Here is a 23024-nt window from a genome sequence, read left to right as displayed (position 1 = left end):
GGAGTAATTCTGGTTTAGTACAGCTTGGCTCTTGTTTTTTTTATCCATCATTTCTATCTGTTATGGGCACATTGGTGACCGGGGAAGAACCACAAGCTGTTATTTTTAAAATAAGACTAAAGGTGAGCGAACCAGACAACGTTGTTTTGGATCGGGTCTAATACATTGTGTATCATCATTTTCCCATTCATCTTTGTTTTCTTTGCCCAATAAGTTTGGCTAACTTTGGGGTTTTGTTTACATCCTGTTGATACTGCTTGTGTTTTTTGCCCTATCGGAGTTCAGCCCAATTGATCTTGCCATTTTCTCAGACCTCAGCACAGTGGTGTAAGGTAGTTACAACGGGCCCCAGTGCAAGCTGGGTACTAGTTATGAAGCACACACACTGTGGCCTGGCGTAGAAAAGCCAAAGGAATCTAGTTAGGGGAGCTTTGCTACTTTCACCTGATGTTCTTTTCTCTCTTGTCTTTTCTGACTGCAGCTTTTATGTTTGAAAGGTGTGACTTCTCCCTCAACTTGCGGATGTGCTCAGCTTTTCAGTGGAGAGACTTTCCACTTAAACTAGCCACCGTATATCGTATCATCTCATCAGATGATCACATAGAGACTCGAACGACATAAATATTACCCAGCAATCATCATTGACAAAATAATCATAGAAAATAACATATTATTCATGTCATTTAATTTTTTTTTCTTATAATTTTATGTAGATAACCATATGTCTCAGCAATGAATTTGGTGAGTACAGTTTCCATCATAACGATAGAATTTATGACAAAACATTCCAAAATAAGAAGTCTGTATTGAACCAGAATCAGACCCATCATATATATTGGAACACATTGACTCAGCCATTCTGAAAGAATAACATCATTTGAATTAAGCACTGCTCAACTCATATCTGTGAAATGTAGTAAATGAAAAAAAGGAAATCGGCAGAAGATGGAGATGTGAAACTTTTAATGGACAGACACTGAGAGGAACGGAATGCATGCCACCACTTTCTTATTCAAAGGCACTGTGTCTTTCCAGTTTTGCTGCTGTTAGATCTCTGTATGTTGACGTTGGAAAAATTCTGCTGCACACTACTACATCTTTACACAATCAAACTATTTTGCTCAACTCTATCACAAAGGACATAATGGATTCACACATTCACAGTGAACTAGCTTGCAGTCTAAGGTAGGAGGAACACTGTACAAAAAAAAAATTGACTAAATTCTTTACCTTCCACATCCCAAGCAGGGTACAGGCTTAAGAGAGAACATTTTGAAATAATTTCATAGACCTTCCAAGCAGACTTTTTTAAAAAGGACCTTCAGACACCACACAACAATTTATTTCAAGGTTAGTTAAAATAGTCCAGGTTTCTTCTTCATTCAGTTTTGTTAAAAATGACCCCTAAACGCCTAAGTGTAATGTCTTGAGTGTGTACATCTAGCTTTAAAGCAAGGAATCCTTTGCATATCTCGAGAACCGTTCATCAGCTCTCCTTCATACTTGGGGGATGTTTAGCTTGGGACTTAAGGGACGTGCGTTTTGAATTTGGGGAGATTTGGACAAGCGAAATGTTCAATATAAATAAACCTTGAATAAACAAGCAAGAGATCCTGTCATCCGCAGTGGCTGGATTTTCTACTGTTTCAACAAACCTCATCGAGTCAACGAGTTATGAGTGATTCCCAACAATGCTGCAAACAGCATTTCTGGGGGGCCAAGCATTCTCGCTCTGATCAAGCATGCATTCTTAATGGCCACGTGCTTTGGACAACATGTTTTTACAGCCACGCCACGAATAGCCACTGACCTAGTTCATTTAAAGCCACAGACTCAGTATTATTGTTCCATTTTAGCTGAATTTCATAGTTCATATTCAGCAGATTTCCTTAGATATGTAGGAATCCCTAGACATGGTCTTTAAGTTTTGCAAGGGCTAAACTGCATTGGGTAGTTTAACTAGTTGGTTATCTTACCAAACAATGTCACCTGTGTCTAGGTAATTCTGTCCAGTGTGCATGCTAAAATGTTAACATGTGCTGTAGTATGCTCAATACTACAGCACATGATCAAAAATCATGATACAAAATCTCGATCTTCATTATTGATATTCATCATAAACTAAGGGTACAAATTGTAGAAACTTGTGCTTGGATCAGGTTTGTGGACAGATATGCTGGTGAAAGTGGTACCTGTTTTATGCATAATAGTTTTTTTTGGTATGGCATAGTAAATGGATGTTGTGCTCATTCATTTGTAGTGTGTGGCAGTTGTATTTTTCTGCACATATCAGCATGTGCTAGAAAGAGCTCAAAGGCTGGTTACATAATCTGATGCATTATTTGGCAGTGTTTTGCTGCAAACCGGCTTAACCTGACTAATGTCACTAAAGTCAAAAACAGAAGGAATACAATGTTTATCAAAAGGTTCATTCTTTTGTTTGACTTGCTTAGCCTGCAGTGTTTGTACTGGTGTTGTGTGCATTTTTGTTTCAGCATTAAAATGAAAACCCTTACCTACAATAAATTAAATACACAAAAGGTCTCAGCTGCTGTTTAGTTTAATGCTGGCTGTCTGTGGGTACGGAACATGCACAATGAACAGATACATCTATAGGAGACACAGATAACGATCATGTAATCAGTCCTCTCAGATACTGGGTAAACTGGTAAACTACCCAAGTGAGTCAGTGTAGTTCTTTAAACCTTGTCCAAACACACCGCTAGATCAGTTTGTATTCACTTTGTGGCTTTGTATCATTTTCTCAACTTTTTTTAGAGTGCCTTTAATATATGGATAAAGACAGAATATCTATGTCAATTGTGGCTCATTAAATAATTTCCAGACATATTCCAGACCATCTCCAGTAAGTGGACCTTGTGCCAAGAGTGATAAAAGTGAATCTAGAATAAGGTGATAAACTGTACTAAACCTACAATATATGTCACATCACTGCAGAGGCACACATAGATTTAAGACTCATCTGCAAGATGGTGGAGGCAGTGATGATGAAGCAAACTCACACTGACCACAGCTGTGGTGAAAGAGAGAAAACGACGGCTGAGAGACACAGATGCTTGGTCACTCTGAGGAGCAGAATTCAGTTTTAAGCAGTGAACAATAGTGGTCAGAACAGAGAAGGCAACAATGGCTATGACCATAGAAGAAGGTAGAGGTGGTTGACCCCAAGGAAAACAAACTGAATGTAATATCCGAGACCAATTTCTGGCCGTGGAAACCGTCGTGTCAAGAATTCAGTGAGTTTGACCAACGAGCCTGCAAGGGTTTGTTTTTTCTTTCAACAAAAATGTCTGCTTCTCAGTTCAAACCTGCTGACTGAAATGGTTTTGACAAAACACATGTGGCCTTTTGAGTCACTGTTAAGCCCTGAACCTGTCAGTTAAAGGAACTGATCCGAAATGTTTAAAGGAGACCTCTGGAAAGGGTGAGGTGTACGTGTGGGAGAGAAGTAGATAAAGGTGTGTACTAACATTGACGGAAAGAAAATCAATTGGCCATATTAACAATGCACATATAAGCGGTGTCCAATCAGAGGGGTTGTTTCTTTCAAAGAACTTGGTTTACGAGGGGCGGCGCTGAAGGCTAGTGGGCTCCAAGACCAAGATGAGCACTACAGAGACCAAAACTAACACTTGGTCCTCATCAACTCGTGAGGTCAAAAATGACCAAGAGGAACTTGACCTCAAACTAAATTCAGACATTCTGGTGTTTCATGTCAAGACACAATAGCAATATTATATTTATAACTTAATCAACTTTCATTACATGGCTACTTCCAAGAAGAAACAGTTGGCATTATTTATATCCTGTAGCATCCTTCTTCATTGGTCCAGTTCATATAATATATTTACCAGTGCTCACGTGAACACACTTGGTATATTTGGTCACATGATCATTTTCAACGAGTTGATGAGGACTGAAAGCAGTATGAGCTGGTAGATTTTAGAATACAGTTTCCGTCAAATTCTGGCAAAATAAGGCAGTGTTTCTCCTTTGGAATGAGACGTCTGAGTTAACATGGTATGACTTATTAAGTCTGGAAAATTGGACGGATGTGGCCCCTGAAAAGGATCATAACTGTAATCCACTATGTGAGTATTTCCATACCCCAAAACCAACCCAACCCTGTCTCCTAAAACTAACGCTCATATACAGCTAATTTGCAAGAGCAAATACGTTATGAAAGAAACTTAAAGTAATCCAGAATTTCAATTTTTATCATTTAATAAAAATAGCAAATAAGTTTAATGAACATATCTGCAAAGTAACAAAATCATTTCTTTCATAATGTATTAGGCGAAACCATTAACCAATATACATGTACTGTATGAACAGAATTTTTAGGGAGACAGGGTTAAACCCCTGAACCTTGACTTTAATAGCCTCCCTTTCTCATAGTTTAGGCTAGAGGATTTCTCGGCCAGAACCTTATGGAGATAACATTTAGAAAAGAAAAAAAAAACATTTAAAAAGGAACCAAATAACAGCAACATGTACAGAAATACACTAACGTTTGTAAAAACAGGCATGCTAATGTTCTAATCTCTGGAAATAACACATTGAAAAAGCTAAATAGGCAGTATCGTCTGCATATTGTTTAAACACAACAAAATATCAACAAAGGAGGAAAGACCCATAATCCATTACCATGATGATGACCATACTGCATAAAGAAGAGTAGTATTGGTAATTGTACCAGTCTTGCATGTGTGTACATTATGAAGGGCAGTAATCTGTGGTTATCTACAGGAAAATTGTTTCCTTATTGAACAGTTTATCAATTTAATAAAACATATGAGAGAGATGGTGAACTACAAGTATGAATTTGATTTCTTTCCCGTGACAAATAAGCTAATAGAAACTGAGATAAAAGGAACTAAGGCATGTGAATGAGGTCCTTACATTTTCCTGGTCAGAAGACATTGTAAAAGGAGACCCATGAATTATTATATTTAATTTTTTTTTCTGTTGTTTTTTTTAATTTATTTTTCTGATGCGATGGGGTGGTGTGTGACATTGCTTTGAGGTTTCAGTGAATGTGACCCCCCCACCCTCCCACCCCACCTTTTAACCTTAAAAACCCTTCTTCCTGCCGCTCTCGGGGGAGTGGATTACGCTTTGCTCTCGTTGCCGTTCGTCTGGGGAGCCTCGTTGGGAACTGTCTTCACCTCGGCTGTGGCGTTCTTCACCTCCGTCTCGCCTTTGGTGCTATCATCCTTCACAGTCTTACCGCTGTGGGGACAAACACAGGAGCGAGAGAGAAAGAGACAAAAAGAGGGGGAGATTGTGTTAACAGCGAATCACAGGAGTCTCTCTCTCTCACGGCTAAACTGTCTGCTCTGAGCTGCCTATTGTGTCATTTTTCAAAGAAAGAAGAAGGGGAAAAAAAGGGTGGTGGGGGGGGGAGAGAGAGAGAACATGCAAGATGCTTTGAGGGAATTTGTTTTCCCTTCTGGAACAGAATGCATTTCACACATAATGGGATAAAGCTCACTATCCTAGCCAGACATCAAATAAGAGTACATGGATGTCACAGCTATTTTCAAGGAACAATGAATGCTGAAGTGGAATGAGACGGGCCGGTACAGTAGGCACAATGCATGTAGGAATGAAAGACTGAGGCATAACCTACAACACAAACTACAATACAGAAGAGGATTACACGCCGTCTGGACTGAACCGAGACACAAAGGAAGGAGACTTTAAAGCCATACTTTGCTTAAGTCGAACATTTTCTGGTGTGGCATATGCACCCTTGTTGGAATGCATTTGTAGCGAGGTGCTGCTGCAGCTTGCACTTGGAAAATGTTGGTGTTTCACTGCTGTGTCACATTCAGGCAACTCTTCTTCTGAGCTCGGTGCCAGCTTTCAAATAGCAATTTAAATCAATATACTTCTCTTTCCTGCTGACACATATTCAAACTCTCTGTGGGCCCTACAAAGTCAGAGCCGCGGACTTAAAACTGAAACAGTCTTTATATAAGTGTCTTTATACTAGATGTGATCTTTGAAAAAACTAAGATCCCTAGTGTCCCTTTAAATAATTTGTTATTTGTCCATACAAAAAAAGCTTGTAACTCCGCTAGGATCTCCTTGAGCAGTCATTCACAAAGACTTCATTCACAAAGACTGGGTCAAGGCCCATAGGTGGCAACCAGTTCTCACTCCTAGCTCATCAAATACTGCCCAATTTCCAGTGCCCTTCAGCATAGGTGATTGGTGGAAAGGGTTTTCAACTAACTTCAATTTAAACCCTCCTGCAGCATTAGGGGCTGGTCAGAACATGTGTCGTAGTATAAAGTGCATGGTGGGTGGTAGTGGTTGGAAATGTGTCAAACAAACACAGGACTTTCAAGCAGGAGATTTAGCAGGACTTTTGGATTATCTCAATACCAAATATGCAAATTTAGAAAGAGAAAATAAATAAGATCACCTATTTAAATTTGCTTTTAACCTGTGATGCTAGTTAGTGCTTGTTTTGTTTTGTACTGTTATAATGTCATCTATCTGCTTTGTATATATTGTTATTGCTTTTACTGTTTCTGTTTTTACCATGGAAAGGGCCTTTTAGTGCCTTTAAAAGGACTATAGAAATAAAAAGTATTATTACTATTATTTTAATTATTAAGATTACTTATTTTCAAATTTAAGTACTCGTGTAAATATTCGTTTTTTCAGGCAGCAGTATTATTTTAAGCATTATTGATGCTTGGGAATGTGCTGCACGGTGGTTGCCACCAGGGCGGTGCCTGTGTATAAGATAAGTAGAAATTGGAGAAGAAGTATTCTTATCCAATGCACATGGGAGAAGTTTGCCTTTGGGGCTTTCTGACAGAAATCTCTGGAGGTTTGAGCAACAAACCTGGTTAAGTATAAGAAAAGATCAATAAATAAACGCTTTCTGGCAGAAAGCCCTGCAGGCACATTTCATCCATGTGCTTCCTCTATCGTTGTTACCTGCTGTGGCAAGAAGATGCAGTTTTACCAGCGGCAGGGAAAACTTGTCAGCAGATTGTACACTGGAAACATATGTTGGTTTGTTTCGTTAAATACAGAGAGAAGATTGTGTGAAGTGAAACCACGTCCCAGCATCTGCCTTTGTCTCTGGCTGCAAACATAATCAACGCTCTGCGCATTTAATGTGGGCTAACGGCCTTGTTAAGTATGCTTTTCACACTTCATGTGCATTTTCACAACTGGAAGGCATAACTTGCACCGTACTGTGTGTGAAGTTGTTCCCCCTCTTCTGCTTTACATCCTGAGTAATGGCAAAATTTCAACCCAGTGAAAGCATTTTTTTTCTACTGTTATTTGAGTCCATTGGGCAAGACTTGTGTCATGAAGTGTTAATGTGTGCACATCTGCATTGGAAAATATCGCTCTTTAGATTAAAAAGTAACAATTGGAATCCTTCTTTTAATCCGCATTTAATCCATTATACTGAGAAGCCATCTCCAACCCTCTCTTCTATAACCACCTTGCTGCAGTGTCTGACCTTTAAGCTGCAGCACTATCCATTAACTCTGTCACTCTTATATCAATGGGCATCATCACAGAGGTAAATTATACTTCTAACTAATGTACTTTAAGCACCCTTTTAGAACAATCTAGGCTATAAAACACACACAAAGGCTCTTACATAAATCAAGAGCAATTCAAAGCTACACGTACTGATTTAAGCTGCTTTTGAAACATTGTTTGAAATGTGCTCTGTGTAGCCTGTGGAAATTTTCTGCGAAGATGTTTTTCTACTCAAGAGAGAAAAATGGGTCCTGAGGAGAAGTACGTCACTCAAGAGCCTAGAAGAAGCCTGACAAGACATTCCAACGTTGAGGTGCAGAAGAAGGATCGCCGCATAGATCAAGGGTGGAGCTGTGCTTCGCTACTGTCAAAGAGTTATGAAGAGAAATCCCTCCAATGACAAGTTTAGTTATATCAAGGTGATGTTGAGCTGACAAGAGCCCTGTTTCCAACTAGCTCTCAACTCCCCATACTTCATCCCTGACATCTTCCTCGGGCCGTGTGAGTGTGCAAAGTGTGAGATGAAGGAGGGAGAGAGGGAGGAGTGATTGTCAGTAAGCCTCTGTAATTCATCCCAAAGCTATCTCAACGTCCTCACAGGTTGGCAGGAATCAGGAACATCTGCAAACTCCTTGGGGCAAAAAACACAACTCCTCACACAACCCTTCACAGCACCGCTAAAATAAGAGCTTTCTGCAGGCATTAAAACAGAGAAGAGAGGTGTCTTGGAGACATAGGCATTTTAATTGGACCGCAAAATGAAGGGGACACAGAGCAATGGTGGTGCTGCTGGAGGTCACTTTGTGACAAGTATTTAATTTACTTGAACAAGCTAATTTGTTGTACTGCCGCTACGTGACAGGAAAGGACGGAATTCTTCGGTAGAGTTCCCCAAGCAAAGATGTTTCTTTACTCTTTGATAGAGTAAACAAGAATATTAACTGCCATTCACTTACTGTTGAGGCATTTATATATTTAAATTCCCGCCTACTAATATTTCCTATCAAAACTATTCATATCGGCAGCAATGCCAATTGCGGCAGTTGTAACACTTTTTCACAGGATCCACTGGATTGATACAGGCACTAACTATTGGGATCCTTTTTCCCCCGAGCAGTGTCTGAGGTAAAGAGAGCCATTGTCGTCTCATCAATATTGGATGAACCCAAAATTGTCTTTTTCTTTTGCTAAGATAGAGCTTGGACCGCTGCAGACTTGATGCAGAGAAGTAAATAAAATAGTAGTAGGATATCAGGAGTGTCTTATACCTGTGCGTACATTATTGCAATATAATGTACGCACAGGAATTTCAATTTGGAGTTTAAAAAAAAAAGTGAATGCAAAGACAACGTTGTAAGAGAGGTTAGACGGAGATATAAGTTTCTAAATCATTACGTCTCTATGTGAAAACCTGTGGAGCTAACATCATCGACTCATGTTGCTGAAGACCTGGAGTGAGAACAAGGTGTATTAAAAAGCGACCAACCGAAAAATTCACAGAGATAATGAGGATGAAATAATAAGAAGCTGTATGATAGGTGAAACGTTGACTCCATTAAGTGAGCAAACAAACAGGTGGAGGGTGAAGGTTAAATGAGGACAGGCATACACTAGTGGCATCCAATGTATTGTGTTTGTGTGCCATCTATCTGCATGGCCAACATCTGGCATTGTTAAACAGAAAAGTCCACCCTTAAATGTTCATAATCACCAACCATAGAAAGCAAAAAACTGTGTTTGGTGTCCCAATTTTGCATGAGCAACCTTATTTGCTTACTTTCCAATCTTTACCGTCATAAAAGACTTTCAATAAAAAGTTAATGAATGTACAAGTACAGTATCACTGGCTAGACATACTTTTGAAAACTGAGGAATGTGTACAATCATGTACAAACTACTACAAGATTTCTGTCTGCAGGCAGGTATAATGAGGCTGTTGTTGCCGGAGACATTGGTATCGCTGCTTTTTGATCTTTTCCTACAATATATAATACTGTTGTCAAGGCCACAAATCTACTGAAAGGCAGCAGTGCGAGGACGCTCTGATGAAAATCTAAGAGACTGCACATTTTGTTGTTATTTTTAACGTCACATCATTTTTGCACACTTTAGCGCCTTCACTATGTAATGAAGATAAAAAAATATTTTTAACTCAGCTACACTTCAGGTTTGTATAAGGCTCTCAGCCCCCTGTTTTTGTTAAGATTTTCAGGTTTTGTGTAAAATGAATGCCAGTCAATTCTGTCGTTTATTTGTCATTCAGCTGCACAATTTTGTCCTTAACCATTTCTGAAACTTACATTTCGGTGTTTATTTTGTGTATTTACATCTATATATTTCTCCTAAATACAAAAAAACAATAATTATGTTAGTCATCAACTGGGTATGTTCCATGTTGATTTCTATTTATCAAGTTGTTTACCCTATTCACTTGTAGTGTCTTGCAAAATTCAAAAATGTATCTGAGCCAAAAATGATCACTTAGTTTGAACTTGGATACATCAAACTTTCCAGTTTCATTCCTGTCTACATTCTGAAGGGTTTTACATAGGTTGTTGTTCATATATCATCCAATACCCTCTGTAAAAATCCTTAGACTAATAAATCAATAACATTAAAAAAAATATATTTTGAACCTGGCTTCATCCAAGATTAAGATTTTTGTTCTGGGAATTTGTGCAAAATTTGTTATGATGATGTCTCATATTTAAACAAACATGTGGGTATCTGACACCAAAAACAGTGTCTGCGTTTTAGGGTGAACTTTTCCTTTAAAAATGACACACTTGTGGGCTACAGGGATGCTACCAGAGCAGAGGTGACAGGGGTGAATAATGGGGATATGGAAGTGTTCATACTCATTGTGGGCTGGTGTGGTCGAGTCTGTGCACAGGGCATTGGGCGCATCCTTGGCCGGGCCGTCTACTTGTAAGTCCTTATTCTGGGTGCTGTCAGGGGCTTTGACTGGGTCACGCTGGCTCTGTGGCCCGTCGGCATTAGCAGAGGGCGGGCTGACTGGCTCTGAGACAGGGAGTGTTGGGTTGGACGAGGGGGGAGCTTTAGGGGTGTCGCTCAGGTCGACCAGGGGCCCAACGTCAGGTTGGGTGATAGCATTAAGCGGACTGGACTGGGCAGCAGAGCGGTTTTTGGGGGAGGCCTTGGCAGGGGCGGCTTTGGTTGGGCTGGAGGCGCTGGTGGTTAGCGTGGTGCTTTCACTAGCAGGACTGCTCTGCGCCGTGCTAAAGCTCTCAGCAACTGAGTTAGTGGCAGTGGAGGGGAGCAAGTTCACCACCGTGGAGGTGGTGTCTGCAGCAGCAGGCCTGTTTGGTGGGGAGGAGCAGGACAAACAAGGGAGAAAAGGGAGGAGTGAACACATAGAGCCACAAGAAAAGTGAGTGAGAGAAAGAAAAAGGAGAACCAGAGAAATAAAGGGTTTGAGGGGGAGTGCAGGTCAGGGCATAAACAAAGCAGAGTGAGTGCTACTGTGCTGCAGTGAAAAAGTAAAAATCTACACAATCAAAATGTTAGCAACAAAATAATTGTGGAGGGGTTAACAAAAAGAAATAATACAATAGTAAACTACAGGACGGATGTGGGAGTTTCGGGATTTGGACTCTAATATGCTTTTTACAATTAAGGAACAAAGCTGTTAGTCTGAATGGGTAAAGTGGCCTGGTAGCCCCAGTTTTGCGTAGCTTTGACTCTGCTAAAGGTTGTACTTAAGTTTTTTGTTTGATTTTTCAGTCACGCAGTGTTAAAGTAACATTGCAACACCAATTTAAATGGTCTTTATTAGTGACACATTTTTCCAACATACTGCTGGGAGAGCAGCATAATTACATTAATTAACAAAACACTAAATTGTAGTTTGAGATACCAAAATGATGCCTTTTAAAGTCAAAATTATGGGTTAAATTACGAATATTTCTTCGGTTAAATTCAGCGCATACACATTACTGCTATTGTTTCGTGGTCATGCATACAGACATGGGGGTTGCTGAATGTATACCTGTTCTAAATCGGTGAGTAATAGTGTGTAGACTTGAGCAATAAGAATAGAAATCTAGTTCGGGCCTGGTGAAAATGATTGTAATCTAATGATTTGATTCACCTCTCCATGAAGATAACATGCAGATAGGACAAAGTCTGGGTGACTCCCTGGACCGGGGAAAGTGGTCCTGTTCAACACTTACTCAGGTTTTGTCAAGGGTGTGGTCTCGTTGGGCTCTGTGGGACCCCCTCCTTGGTTTGGGGTCGGTTCTTCCTCCGTTCTCACCTCAACAATTGGCTCCTTAGACTCATCTTTCCTGTTGTCAGATGGCGAAAGACAGTTAATAAACCGACAGGCTAACTTTATTTGCTATTATTATGTTAAACATTGGCAGGTCCCAGAAGAGCGTGGCCTTCTATGCTAGGTCAGACAGGCACCTTGTGGTTTTCCCACATGTACTCCAAAACATGCAAAAACACCAGCATCGACCTTCAAGCTGTCACACACTCTGTTATTCTCTTATTCCACTATTTGATCATCCTCCACCTGCAGGCTCTGATTGAAGGCTTCCCCTGGGGGCTTGTCTGTTATCATCACGCTGCTCTCTGATTGTGCCGAGCTTTAAAGGCTTTTCTTGCTGTGAGTGACATGTTCAGATCTAAGGTGCCAAATATCTGCTCTGTACATATTTAATGTGAGCTGTTTAGTTAAAATATCTGTTGTTGAAGTCCACAGCTGGTACAGGGAGAGATAGTACAACATATTGACTTCATTTTGATTAAACGAAGGCCAACATGGAATAAATTAATTTTGACATGATTAGATGTTTAAAAGGGTATCAGTACAGTACTATTTGACTGTTAATGCTTGCTGTCATGTTTTTTAAGACTAATTCAATCCCCCACCGCTTATCAAAAGCATCCCTGCACCAAATAACTACAATTAATATAATAATATAATGTTATTTAAATAATTCCTTATCTGCTAAAGACAGGATGTAGGTGAGCTGAATGAAATGTGTCTATGTAAACATTTAGCTGAGATGCAGTGAATTCAGTTTACTGAAATGGATTAGCCACATTTTGAGAAATATGCTTGTTAGCCAAAAAAGTCAGTAAAAAACATTATCAGGTCCAGGACGTGTTTAGCCCAGTTTAACAGCATTTTATATTTACATTCTGTACATTCTGTGAATAATATAATTCACATATTTAAATTATTTTAAGGCTTAAAGTTATGCATAGTTAAGGGCCTGTCCACTTTAAGTGACAAGTCGCACCCACGGTGCTCGTCAGCCAAGATGTTGTTCAGCATTTTTCTTTTATTGAAAGACACTTTAGGAGACCATTCATTTTTTTTTCAAGTAGTAGCACATTTTGTTCCAATCCTATTTTTCTATCACCAAAACAAGAGTCATGTTTGTGTCCACCTGAAGGACTTAAGTTCAACATCATATTAGCTCTGCTTTGGTCTCCACCAAGTTGCTAACTCTGTCTAGATGTTGGAGCTTTTTTGGAAAAAGCTGCCATAACAATGTGCTGAGGGACGTTAAAAAAGCTCTATAGAGGTGAGGGTAACAGAGAATCTGTGGTAATTACTATGAGCATATCCTTTCAAATGACATGTAAATAGTCACATGATTCAACGTATAGATAAAAACACTTATGAGTGCAGCTTTAAATAAGACGTAGGGTCTTTCTCATTTCCCGATTTTGTGCCTTAGATCTTTTATTTGTTGACCTGTGCCGAAAAAACTTCTGCCCGCGCCTCGAGATGCATTTTAGGAATTGGGATGTCCTTAAAGATGGAGCGCTGTGATCGATTGATGTGTCACAAGACGGAGGATCAAGGATCAAGCAATCGAGGTGGCACAAAATCAGGAAATGAGAAAAGCTATCCGTCACAGGATGATGTTTGCTTACGTGAATGCTGCCTGGCCCTCCTCTATGTCCTTGCTCTTAGCACCCGGTCCGGCCTTCCCACAGAAGTTCACAGCAATGCACATGAGAAGTCCACACTTGTTGAGGAAGTAGCAGGTGACGTCCACGCCCACCAACAGCAGGAAAAAGACGACAATGAGGATGCCTACGATAGCTCCGGTGCCCAGGCCTGAGCCACTGCTGATGGCATCTGAAGGACAAGGACAGGGAGAGGGGATACACAAGCAAAAACAGGCAGGAAAAAGAGGAGGAGAAGAGGAGTTAGGGGAGAGGAGAGGGTTTAACATGAAGGAGAGGGGGAAGAAAGAAAGTTAGAAAGAGAGAGGGAGGGAGATGATGAGGAATGCAGTCAAGCTTTTAGTGCACATCATGGCCGACACACTTAAGGTGGTTCAATTTCACACACAATCACAGAACTTCCAGAGAAGGAAAAAAAAACAGATCACAATCTATGTCAGTATGTGAGGCCAATCCCGGATCAAAGACACCTAGGGTTCTATGTAAAGTTCTTTAGGTGGTAGTAAAGTATATACAAACAAATATCAAATTACACTGTACTTTTATAACCCTTCAAAGCTGACGGTTTTGTGTGTCACAGGGCTTCCATATTACTTTCACACCAGTCTTGTGATATGCTTTGAGGCATTCATGTCTTGATTGTTGCTGATATAAAAAAATATGAATATCTGTACCAACTTTCACGACAATACATCCAGTAGTTGTTTTGAAAGTTTGCGCACAATTTTGAGGCTTTTTAAAGATAACTTGCAATGAATTTTGCTATAATTTGTGCAGTGTATTGACAATAATTATTAAAGCCTGCTTCATTGTAGAAAGAGAGAAAGTTACAAATTCTGACTCCCTGTCAGGACAAAGGTAATGCAAGACTTATGTTGGAAAGACTTCTCAACCTTAAGGTTTCTCAGGTTCAGTAGTCTAGTATCAACACAGCAGCTTGCAGTGTAAATACTACACATCATAATCAATACATTATTTTCAGAATTTCTTGGCCTCTGATCAAAATACCAAAAAACAATAATCAACAATGTGTTACATTTTACCTCTTCCGTTTTCACATACTGTGCTAACGTGCCTATTAGGGTACATTGCTTCACATTTATAAAAATGCATTCTTGCAAGCACACCCTACAAATACAGTAACCACACTAACAGCTTTTATGGATTTATCTCAGTACCCATTCAATCGTTTTTTTACAGCTGCTTCAAAACTTTCTTAGGAAACGTACAGGTTGAAAAGCGTTATCTGAGCAGCTGTTTATCTCAACATACGTTTATAATTCCACTTTGAGGGCGAAGTGCAAATGCAGGTTATTTTCTCTCTCAGATTATTCCACATTAACAAATGCACGTGCAGTTTATAGACAGGATAGAATAAATAGGATTTGGAGGTCCAAGGCTGGCTCAGGCTTTGCAGCTTTGCATTTCAACAACGGCTTTCCAATAGCCCTCATCATTCGTTTTTTTGCATTTGATGAAAAAACCTCGGCTAATAAATGGTAGCCAAATTTCCATCTTTGCATGCAACCTGCGAGTGCATTTCAGCAGAAAAAGCTCATGATTTCTTTAAGGAAAAATCACAGAATGCATGCAATGTTTCTTTGACATCTGTCAAGTTTTGAATAAAATGATTTACTTGTTCTCTATTCACTTTTAGAGAAATCATGACGAGAGATTGAACTGTCTCAAAACACACAACATGCAGACAGATTTTCACTTTATGGGGACAAAACAGGCTACTTACCACAATACGTCAAACAGGAGAAAAATAAATCTGGTACAATGCTTACTTACTGACTATGAATAATATTGTAAATGGCCCTGGCAAATACGGTTTTCTATCACATCATTAGAAGTAGAGGCATTCTACTACTAAGTATCCTATCTCACACTCTGATTGAATGGTTATTCTTTTTTATTACCACTGTTTGCCTGGCAATATTTTTCAACACATCTTTCTTCTTATTCTTTTTCCTCGGGCCCATTCAAGTTATGTTGCAAAGAAAATTGGGAAGTATTTTTGAGTGGAATAGAAAACAACTATTTCTGTTTCCTGAGGTAATCAAAATAAGAAAGATTGATTGTCTCCAGGTTGTCGCTCCTGTGGTTCAAAGGAGATTTGCATGAAGTTGAATCTTTTCAACTTACCAACATTGTGCTGCTGGGTGCCTTTTCAGCCTTTGAGTAGTGGTGGGTGGTGGGTGGTATGCCTTTCAAAGTAGCCACCTTGATGTCGTCTAACTAAAGGACATGAAGGTAGAACTGGATCCAGAGCCGGTTTTAAAATGTCTCTTCTCACAGTCTTGTCAGGACCCAATGAGACATTAAGGCTTTTCTTCTTTTTTTTTAATAAAGCTCTCATTTACATAGGTTAGGGAGTCTCTGCTTGAGACAGTAGAGATTGTGGCTATTTCTTTCCAGTGTCTGTAAAGGTTTAAGGGCTCATCAAACTGTCTGAGGACAATGTGAGTGCTGCAGGATGAGGAACAGCTGTGAATCTATGCATACTGATAATACCCACGTCCCTGAAGAAGGGGATGAGGAGCAGGAAATAGACTCAATGCAATATATGTTTTGAAGGTCTGTATCACTGGATCTACTGTATGAACTCATATGTATAATGGCGTTACCATAGCCTGCAGCATAAATAGTCCTAAAACCCAGAAATGATTTCGCATTTTTGCCCTGACACTAGACAATGTACCCTCACATCAACATATTTCCTGCAGCTACAACAGGATTTGATCCAAACCATCCAACATGAACATAAGGATTTATTTTTTGGTTTAGAATTCATGTGCCAGGGTGTCTAGAACTGCCCTTTCTACAAGACTGATTGATCATATGAAGAGAAATTCATCTCAGAAGAGAAAGAGAAACCAGTTTCTGCACGGCCTCCACAGACCAGATTATAATTCAGCAAGTAGGTTGTTACACTGTTTCTTGTGTGTGTTAAAATTACACGAATAACCAACAGAAGAATGATCATTCTTAAAGACCCAGTGAAATTAATCTTCCAAGTTCTAATCCCTGCGTTAATGGTTCTACTATCTCTTTGTATCCAATCTCTCTGCCTGTAAAATATTGAAGAGTTCTCCTGCTCTCTGGAACAAACGCACACACATTATCCAATCAAATGGGATTTGGGGCGACCAGCTAAACCCTGCCATCATTAAACACCACACTAGACTGTCACTGAACCATTTTAAGCTTACATTTTGAGTTGCCATGGCTCTTCATCACATGAATTCTCTCATGATATTTTTCTAAAAAGTAACTAGTTTTAAACAGCGTATGTAGTGATGAACATATCCAGGCCATTCATTTTATCCCTGGCTTCCATTATTCACGTATTTCAATTTATTTTCTTCATTGGTCCAGTTTATTTGAGACATTTACCATTGACATATTAAACTTCCAGACTTTATTGGTTGACAAGCACCACCTGTACGCACCATTAAACAAGTAACTGACACAAATTAAGGCAAATGATGACCACAGTTCTCTGGGCCTTTGAAGTGGGACAGTCCTGTTTAGTCCATAATTTAGGCTTTGCAACATGACAAATTTAAATTATTTTCACGCTTCTCAAAACATGTTATGTTTACTGCACTTGCGTGACGGAAAGCGCAGCCCCATGGTCAATCTAGACATTTCATTTAAATTAACCATCTTCCTATGCTTCGCTACACTGTATGCTATACCTTCATTTTTTCTCTGATGGCTGTGATCAAAATAGCAGATATGTGCCGTGCCACAGCTCCGTGTGTTTATAGGTGACTACAGTGTTGCAGACAACACTTGTTTTTCCTCTGCCAATTCCTTCATTTGCATTTTAACAGGCACAATAAATCATGTGCCATGTATTCATTGCCGAGTGGGGTTCTCTCACCGGGTGCTCACGCTGAGGGGGAAAGCACAAATCTTCGTTTCGGGATGGACTACACAAACATTTCACTTTACAGGCTTGTCAGGTACAGTACCGACGCGCTTCCCCAGAAGACTGCTGATAACAGACCACATGTGATAAGCCTCAATTTCACTGAAAACCACACATTCCTGAGAAATCAATAATTGGTCACTGTCCAGCATAGACAATCTGTCAGACTCCTGTGCCAGTACATTGATGTAAAACCTTTATATTGGCAGTTAATTTACACATCATTATAGCACCAGGAGATGTATTCAAATAGAGGCTATTGGTATGCATGGTACTGTATGCATGAAGATTTTTATATTTAACTTCTCAAACTCCCATCCGACTGTGTAGTGGCTCTTTCTTCATAAACTTGTGTTGTAAATATGTTATGTATTTTAATTCTCATTAAATCCAGCAGTTTCTAAAGATACTAAATATGTCAAGCTGAATTTAATGGCAACAGGTATAAAAAACGATATTTATGGGTGATAGATTGCTGCAGCTAAAAACAACAAGGTCAAATTTAAATGAAACTTTTTATCAGACTATTGAAGAACAGTTAAAGCGGCCCTGTCTCCTCAAAATAACGTTCTCATACAAATAAACTGCATTGGGAGTTACATTTAAAAAAGGTCTTTGTTGTTGAGGATTATGTTTGTTTTTGTCGAATCACACAAGTTTCAAACGAGTCCACAAAAGTCCCCATAGGGATGGTATCGGGGTGTTGGATTGTTAAACAAATACTTCCACCAAGGATACTGCTGTTCATGTCCAGTATGAACCAAGTACTTTTCCCCCCCAAAACATAACCAAGTATTCATGTAAGTTTTATAGCCACTTTAAACCATAATGATAATGATGTTTTTTTTTACCAAACCTAACCAAGTAGTTTTGATGACTAAACATACTGATTATTTTTGTAGTATGTTGTGTGTTGTTTCTATTTACATTGTTAACCACGTGTTTTAAAACTGTAACAGTGTCCTGGGAAAAAATAAGTTTCCATTAAAACACAATTCAGAGTGTGATTTAGTTGTATGGGGATGTTATTTTGTAGGATACAATTAAAGACATAATGTGTTATCAGGTCATTGCAACACAGTGAGGCAACAATCATTTCACTAGATGGACCATACATTGAAACATCAAAAGATCAATTCTCTATGCACTGAAGTGCAGTTGTATAGATCTGTATATGGTATTGACCAAAAACTCTCAATTGCATGGCACATTATATTGTAGAGGAACAACATTTTTGGGTGAAGAAACATAGATTTGAGGACCAATATGTTCATGTAGTAGACAGAGAGGACAAGATGGTCCGGCTGAGACGTAAAACAGGCCATGTAGTCACAAAGTTTTGTCTTTGATCTTACTAAACTAGAAATCAATGTAGTTTTGATTTTTTTATTTGAATTTAGTATGCATAGTGACTTCTTTGGTTGTATTACATTTCGTCAGTTTTCCTGTTTGAAAACACATTGAATAGTTTCAGTTCAACCTGATGTTGACAAAAATCCTGACTTGAATTTGAATATTTCATTCATTGAAAAGTACACATATCTTTAGTGCAGCTTTCATAGAGTTTAGACACTGGAGGAGGAGTATAGGGACGAGATGTGATACATTTTCTTTCTAAATTTGGAAAATTTAAGAAGGGAGTCATGAGTTTTAAGGGGTTAATAACTATAAAACTATTCAACATTGGTAGTTAGAATTGTAAATAGCCCCTACATGTATGACCCTAACATTTTATGTTGTAATTAAACTAGTTTGCTAAAGAGATATATCTATAAACCAATCCTAAATATTTATTTTATAGCTTTTACTAGGATGATGATTTTATTGTTTTATTTTTGCTCCATCTGCTTCTTTGATTGGGTATTGCATTGACCTTATTTTGCTCGATAGAGTTTCTTCAGTGACTCCAATGTTTGAATCCTCCATCAGAGCTCTGCCACAGTGTGGCACTGCTCCGCCAATAACATGAGTTTAAGGTTCTGTTTTCGTCTTTGGCACATAGAAGCAGAGTGATGCTGACAACTAACTCCCTTTCTGACTGATTAAGATCTTTCCTCCCTCATATGCAGGAGGCAGTGTGTGTGGCTGGATGGGATTCACAGCATTTCAATCAAGAATTCAAACTGATGTGTATATTGGCTTGAAAAAGAAAACAAACTAATTTTTATTCAGTAGAGGATGGAGGGAGGAAGCATTGGGACTCTATAATATATCCAATTCATAACAGAGTGACAGTACTGTCACACAGAAATGATTGTATTATCTATTTTGTGTGCTTGCTGTATACAAAATGCTTCAGTTAGGTCTAGAATATGAAATGTCCATCTGAATCTTAAACAAAAACAACATGTAGTCTTCTTTGATGTGAAGTTGTGGAAAATGAAGAAAAGATAAAAGACAGGAAAAACAATGGTGGAGCATTTCAAGATTAAGGAATAAATGCAACTTGTCGCTTCATTCACACTGTTCAATTTCTATCGATATGAACACCTCATTAAACACATCAAGCTAACAAACTGAGGGAATTGTTCAGGCTATGCAAGGGGAGGGAAGTCTCTTCTCTTGAAGTCGCTGTAGTCTGTATGCAGTGGGCGACTGCACCATTTGCTTCAGGGAAAATAAATATTCTGTTGATATGCAATGCAAGTACGTCTGTTGCACATACTTAGATGGAGATCCTGATTAGCAAAAATGAAAATCACTCAGCACTGATCAGCACTATCATTACTCAGTAGGCCCTGATGAACAACAGGAGGGACTAACAAGTGACAAAGAACACCTCAAGTGTGTCGTAAGCTCTTATTATCCATGTGACAGAACTTAGTTGAGATTAAACAGCAGTGCCAGGGATAATAAATCAAAGGAATACAGGTCTCATTTTAGATGCAGCCTATAGAAGGAAGGCCAGAAGGGCATTTTTCAGAGATGGCAAGTGCCCAAAGGAAATTACCAAAAGGCCCCAAACAATATATAAAGGTATATTTTTCTCTTTGCCAATATCATTTTTCACCTGTGTCCTTATTACTGTTTGGGGAATCCAAGCTTTACAACATATCAATGTTTTTTTTACCTTCAGGCATAAAAGGTTGAACAAATTGTACGGTGCTCCTTCATCCTAAGCAGGCAGAGAGCCCCTCAAGCTACATTCACCTTATCCCACCAAAAGCTTTGACATTTGCTTATTTGGAATTGAAGTGCTCTTTTCTGCTGGCTACTTCAAATGGAACCTTGTGAGACTTTGCTTTTCAAATGGGAAGTTGAGTGCATGGCAAGCGAACAAAAATATTATTTTTGTAAAACAGTGAATGATTTTGTATTTTCAGTGGTTTCTTTTTTGTCTTTTTAAAAAAAAGCCATGGATACTTCAATAGCTTTTTTATATATGACTCATATGAAACATCAACCAATCTGCACTCTATAATTTCAATTTTCGATTGTGCTCAACTTTAGCCTTGAAAGTAAAGGTTGTTTCCCACTGGTCACCATAATGCAGGCTCTGTTGTTTCCATTTCCGAGATAGACAAAACAATCATCATTCACATCTGTCTGATTACTGGAAATGTATCAATGCTTTATTAATTATCTCACATTGAAGTGTTGTTGATCATGGCTGTAGGTGATTCTAGTCTCTTCATGTATGCATTGCATTGTCTTGCCTCTCATGACTCTGTAGGACTTTAATGAGTTCTAGAGCAGAGTGTGGAACAAAGGTTTGAACAAATGGAAACTGTATAGATGGCTTTGAGGTCACCTACACTCTGATGTTCATTTTTGAGATTTGTAGCTATTGGTTACCATTGTTAGAGAAAAGCTTTTTTACATTTTCTAAATGTATTGCTTGACAACCTCAACAACAACAGGTTTATGTTTTACAGGCAAAGGAAAGTCCAACAGTTCCCATGTGTATTGTGAAAAGCAGTCCCGGGAAAATAAGGATAGCATTGTACATAACTGCAAACCATGGATTTGTTGAATGTCAGACTTTTAGAACCAAAAGTATGCTTCATTAATATTTAGCTAGCAAAAACGCACAACGCCATCTGGTTAATGCTGTGAAACCATTGGTTAGGTTTTGGCGACAAAAATACGAGGTTAACGTCCGAGAACGGAGTCATGTTTTTGGTTAAAATAATAACTTTATATAACATAAGGACCGTAACTAACTAACCATAATTACTAGCATAAAAGACTAACAACTGTTAGCTTGCACAACGTTACACAACAAGCATAACATTACGTAGCTAGCACAAAGCTAACGTCGACTTTTATTATCACACGCCACCGAAACAGCGGTCTCCTTGAGTGAAAGTCCTGTGTTTCTTTGACCAATCGACCACAATCACTCCCACCCACCCTGTTGGACTTTATAGCTTGTTAAACTTTTTATTATACCACGTGACTTTTTTAAATTACAGTCGTTCAAAATGCTACGTCACTTGCTTTGAACGAATGCAAAAAATTTAACATTTATGGTATCCGTTGTTTGCAGAAACATACAATGCAACATTTTATCCTGGCGACGGGACTGGAATTACGACTGGTCTAAGTAGCTAAGGCAGATTGAACGAGCCATTGAGCCACACAACAAAAAGGTGGGATTTGGGTGGATGTACAATAGGGGTCGACAAAGCATGGGATTTTAACACAGGAGAGCGCTGTGAGCTTCCTGTTTCCTACAGACAGTCTTCTTTGGTTTCTGTCAACCAACAGTTAAAAACAACATGTTTCGTAGGTCTGTCTGTCTGAACACTGGATACGTTGAATTCCTGCTTACATCATGCTAGCTAGCTATAACCAAAGTCTACTCAGCAAGCCATCACTCTTGTGTTGCCACAGCACATCTGATTGGTTCCAATATTTGGCTAGTTGCATATTAAAATCTTTTATTGTGCTATATTAGACTGCTGGCTGTTTATGAAAGATTAAAAAAAGATGCATCTCTGAATCTTTTAAAATAGAGATCATACAATACCATGGATAGGACAACTTATAAGTAAAAAAAAGCTGTATTTTTGCATGGTTTGTTTCTTTATTTCAAAGGTTAAAACATGATACCATGATAGCTGTTTCCTGTCTATATTATAAGCTAAGAGTTAATCTGCTACTTTAATGTGAATTTTTTTCCGCCTCCTAAGATATGATTATTATGTTTTCATTTACATTCAAAAATTGTTAGTTATTGTTGTTCTATCTTTTTTAAACTTCGGTGCAGTAGATGTTATTTTGTTTTACTTTTTAGAAAATAAACCCAACAGAAGCTGAGGTAGCTTGGAATTAGAGAGTTTCTAGTTTGTAGCTTAACATGAATCATTGCAAAGCCTCGATACGGTATATACCATTTGTTCATTTTTTTGTTCAAAATGCATACTGTGTCTTCTTCTTTTAGGCTATAGCCAGGCTTGTAGTCTTTCAAAATCTGAGTGTAACAGTCGTGTGTGGTGAAATAGAACACTGAATGCAGAATACAGTCATTTTGTTAAAACTCCAGATGAAAAGTGGCTAAAATGAGCTTCACAATCGAGGCCAGTACAAGTCAGCACTGTGTCACACATCTTAGTATGTTTAGTCACTAAAGCTTCAGAAAGCCATTACT

General features: G+C 38.8%; 1 protein-coding gene across 1 annotated transcript in view; it reads right to left on the bottom strand.

The window, feature by feature from the left end:
* Positions 1 to 31: 31 nt before the first annotated feature.
* ncam1a (neural cell adhesion molecule 1a) overlaps positions 32 to 23024 on the bottom strand; it is a 242290-nt gene continuing 219297 nt past the window's right edge. The window contains exons 19-22 of the mRNA XM_054626545.1: positions 13456 to 13663; positions 11736 to 11849; positions 10401 to 10862; positions 32 to 5253 (exon numbers count right to left, since the gene is read on the bottom strand). Of these exons, the coding sequence (XP_054482520.1) occupies positions 5133 to 5253; positions 10401 to 10862; positions 11736 to 11849; positions 13456 to 13663 (905 nt within the window). The 3' untranslated portion in view covers positions 32 to 5132. The remainder of the gene's footprint in view (positions 5254 to 10400; positions 10863 to 11735; positions 11850 to 13455; positions 13664 to 23024) is intronic.

The sequence above is a fragment of the Anoplopoma fimbria genome, chromosome 24 (assembly GCF_027596085.1).
Source record: "Anoplopoma fimbria isolate UVic2021 breed Golden Eagle Sablefish chromosome 24, Afim_UVic_2022, whole genome shotgun sequence".
In the NCBI taxonomy this organism is placed as follows: Eukaryota; Metazoa; Chordata; class Actinopteri; order Perciformes; family Anoplopomatidae; genus Anoplopoma; species Anoplopoma fimbria.
Note: the sequence above shows the minus strand (reverse complement) of the source record. Positions and strands in the feature narration are given on the sequence as shown.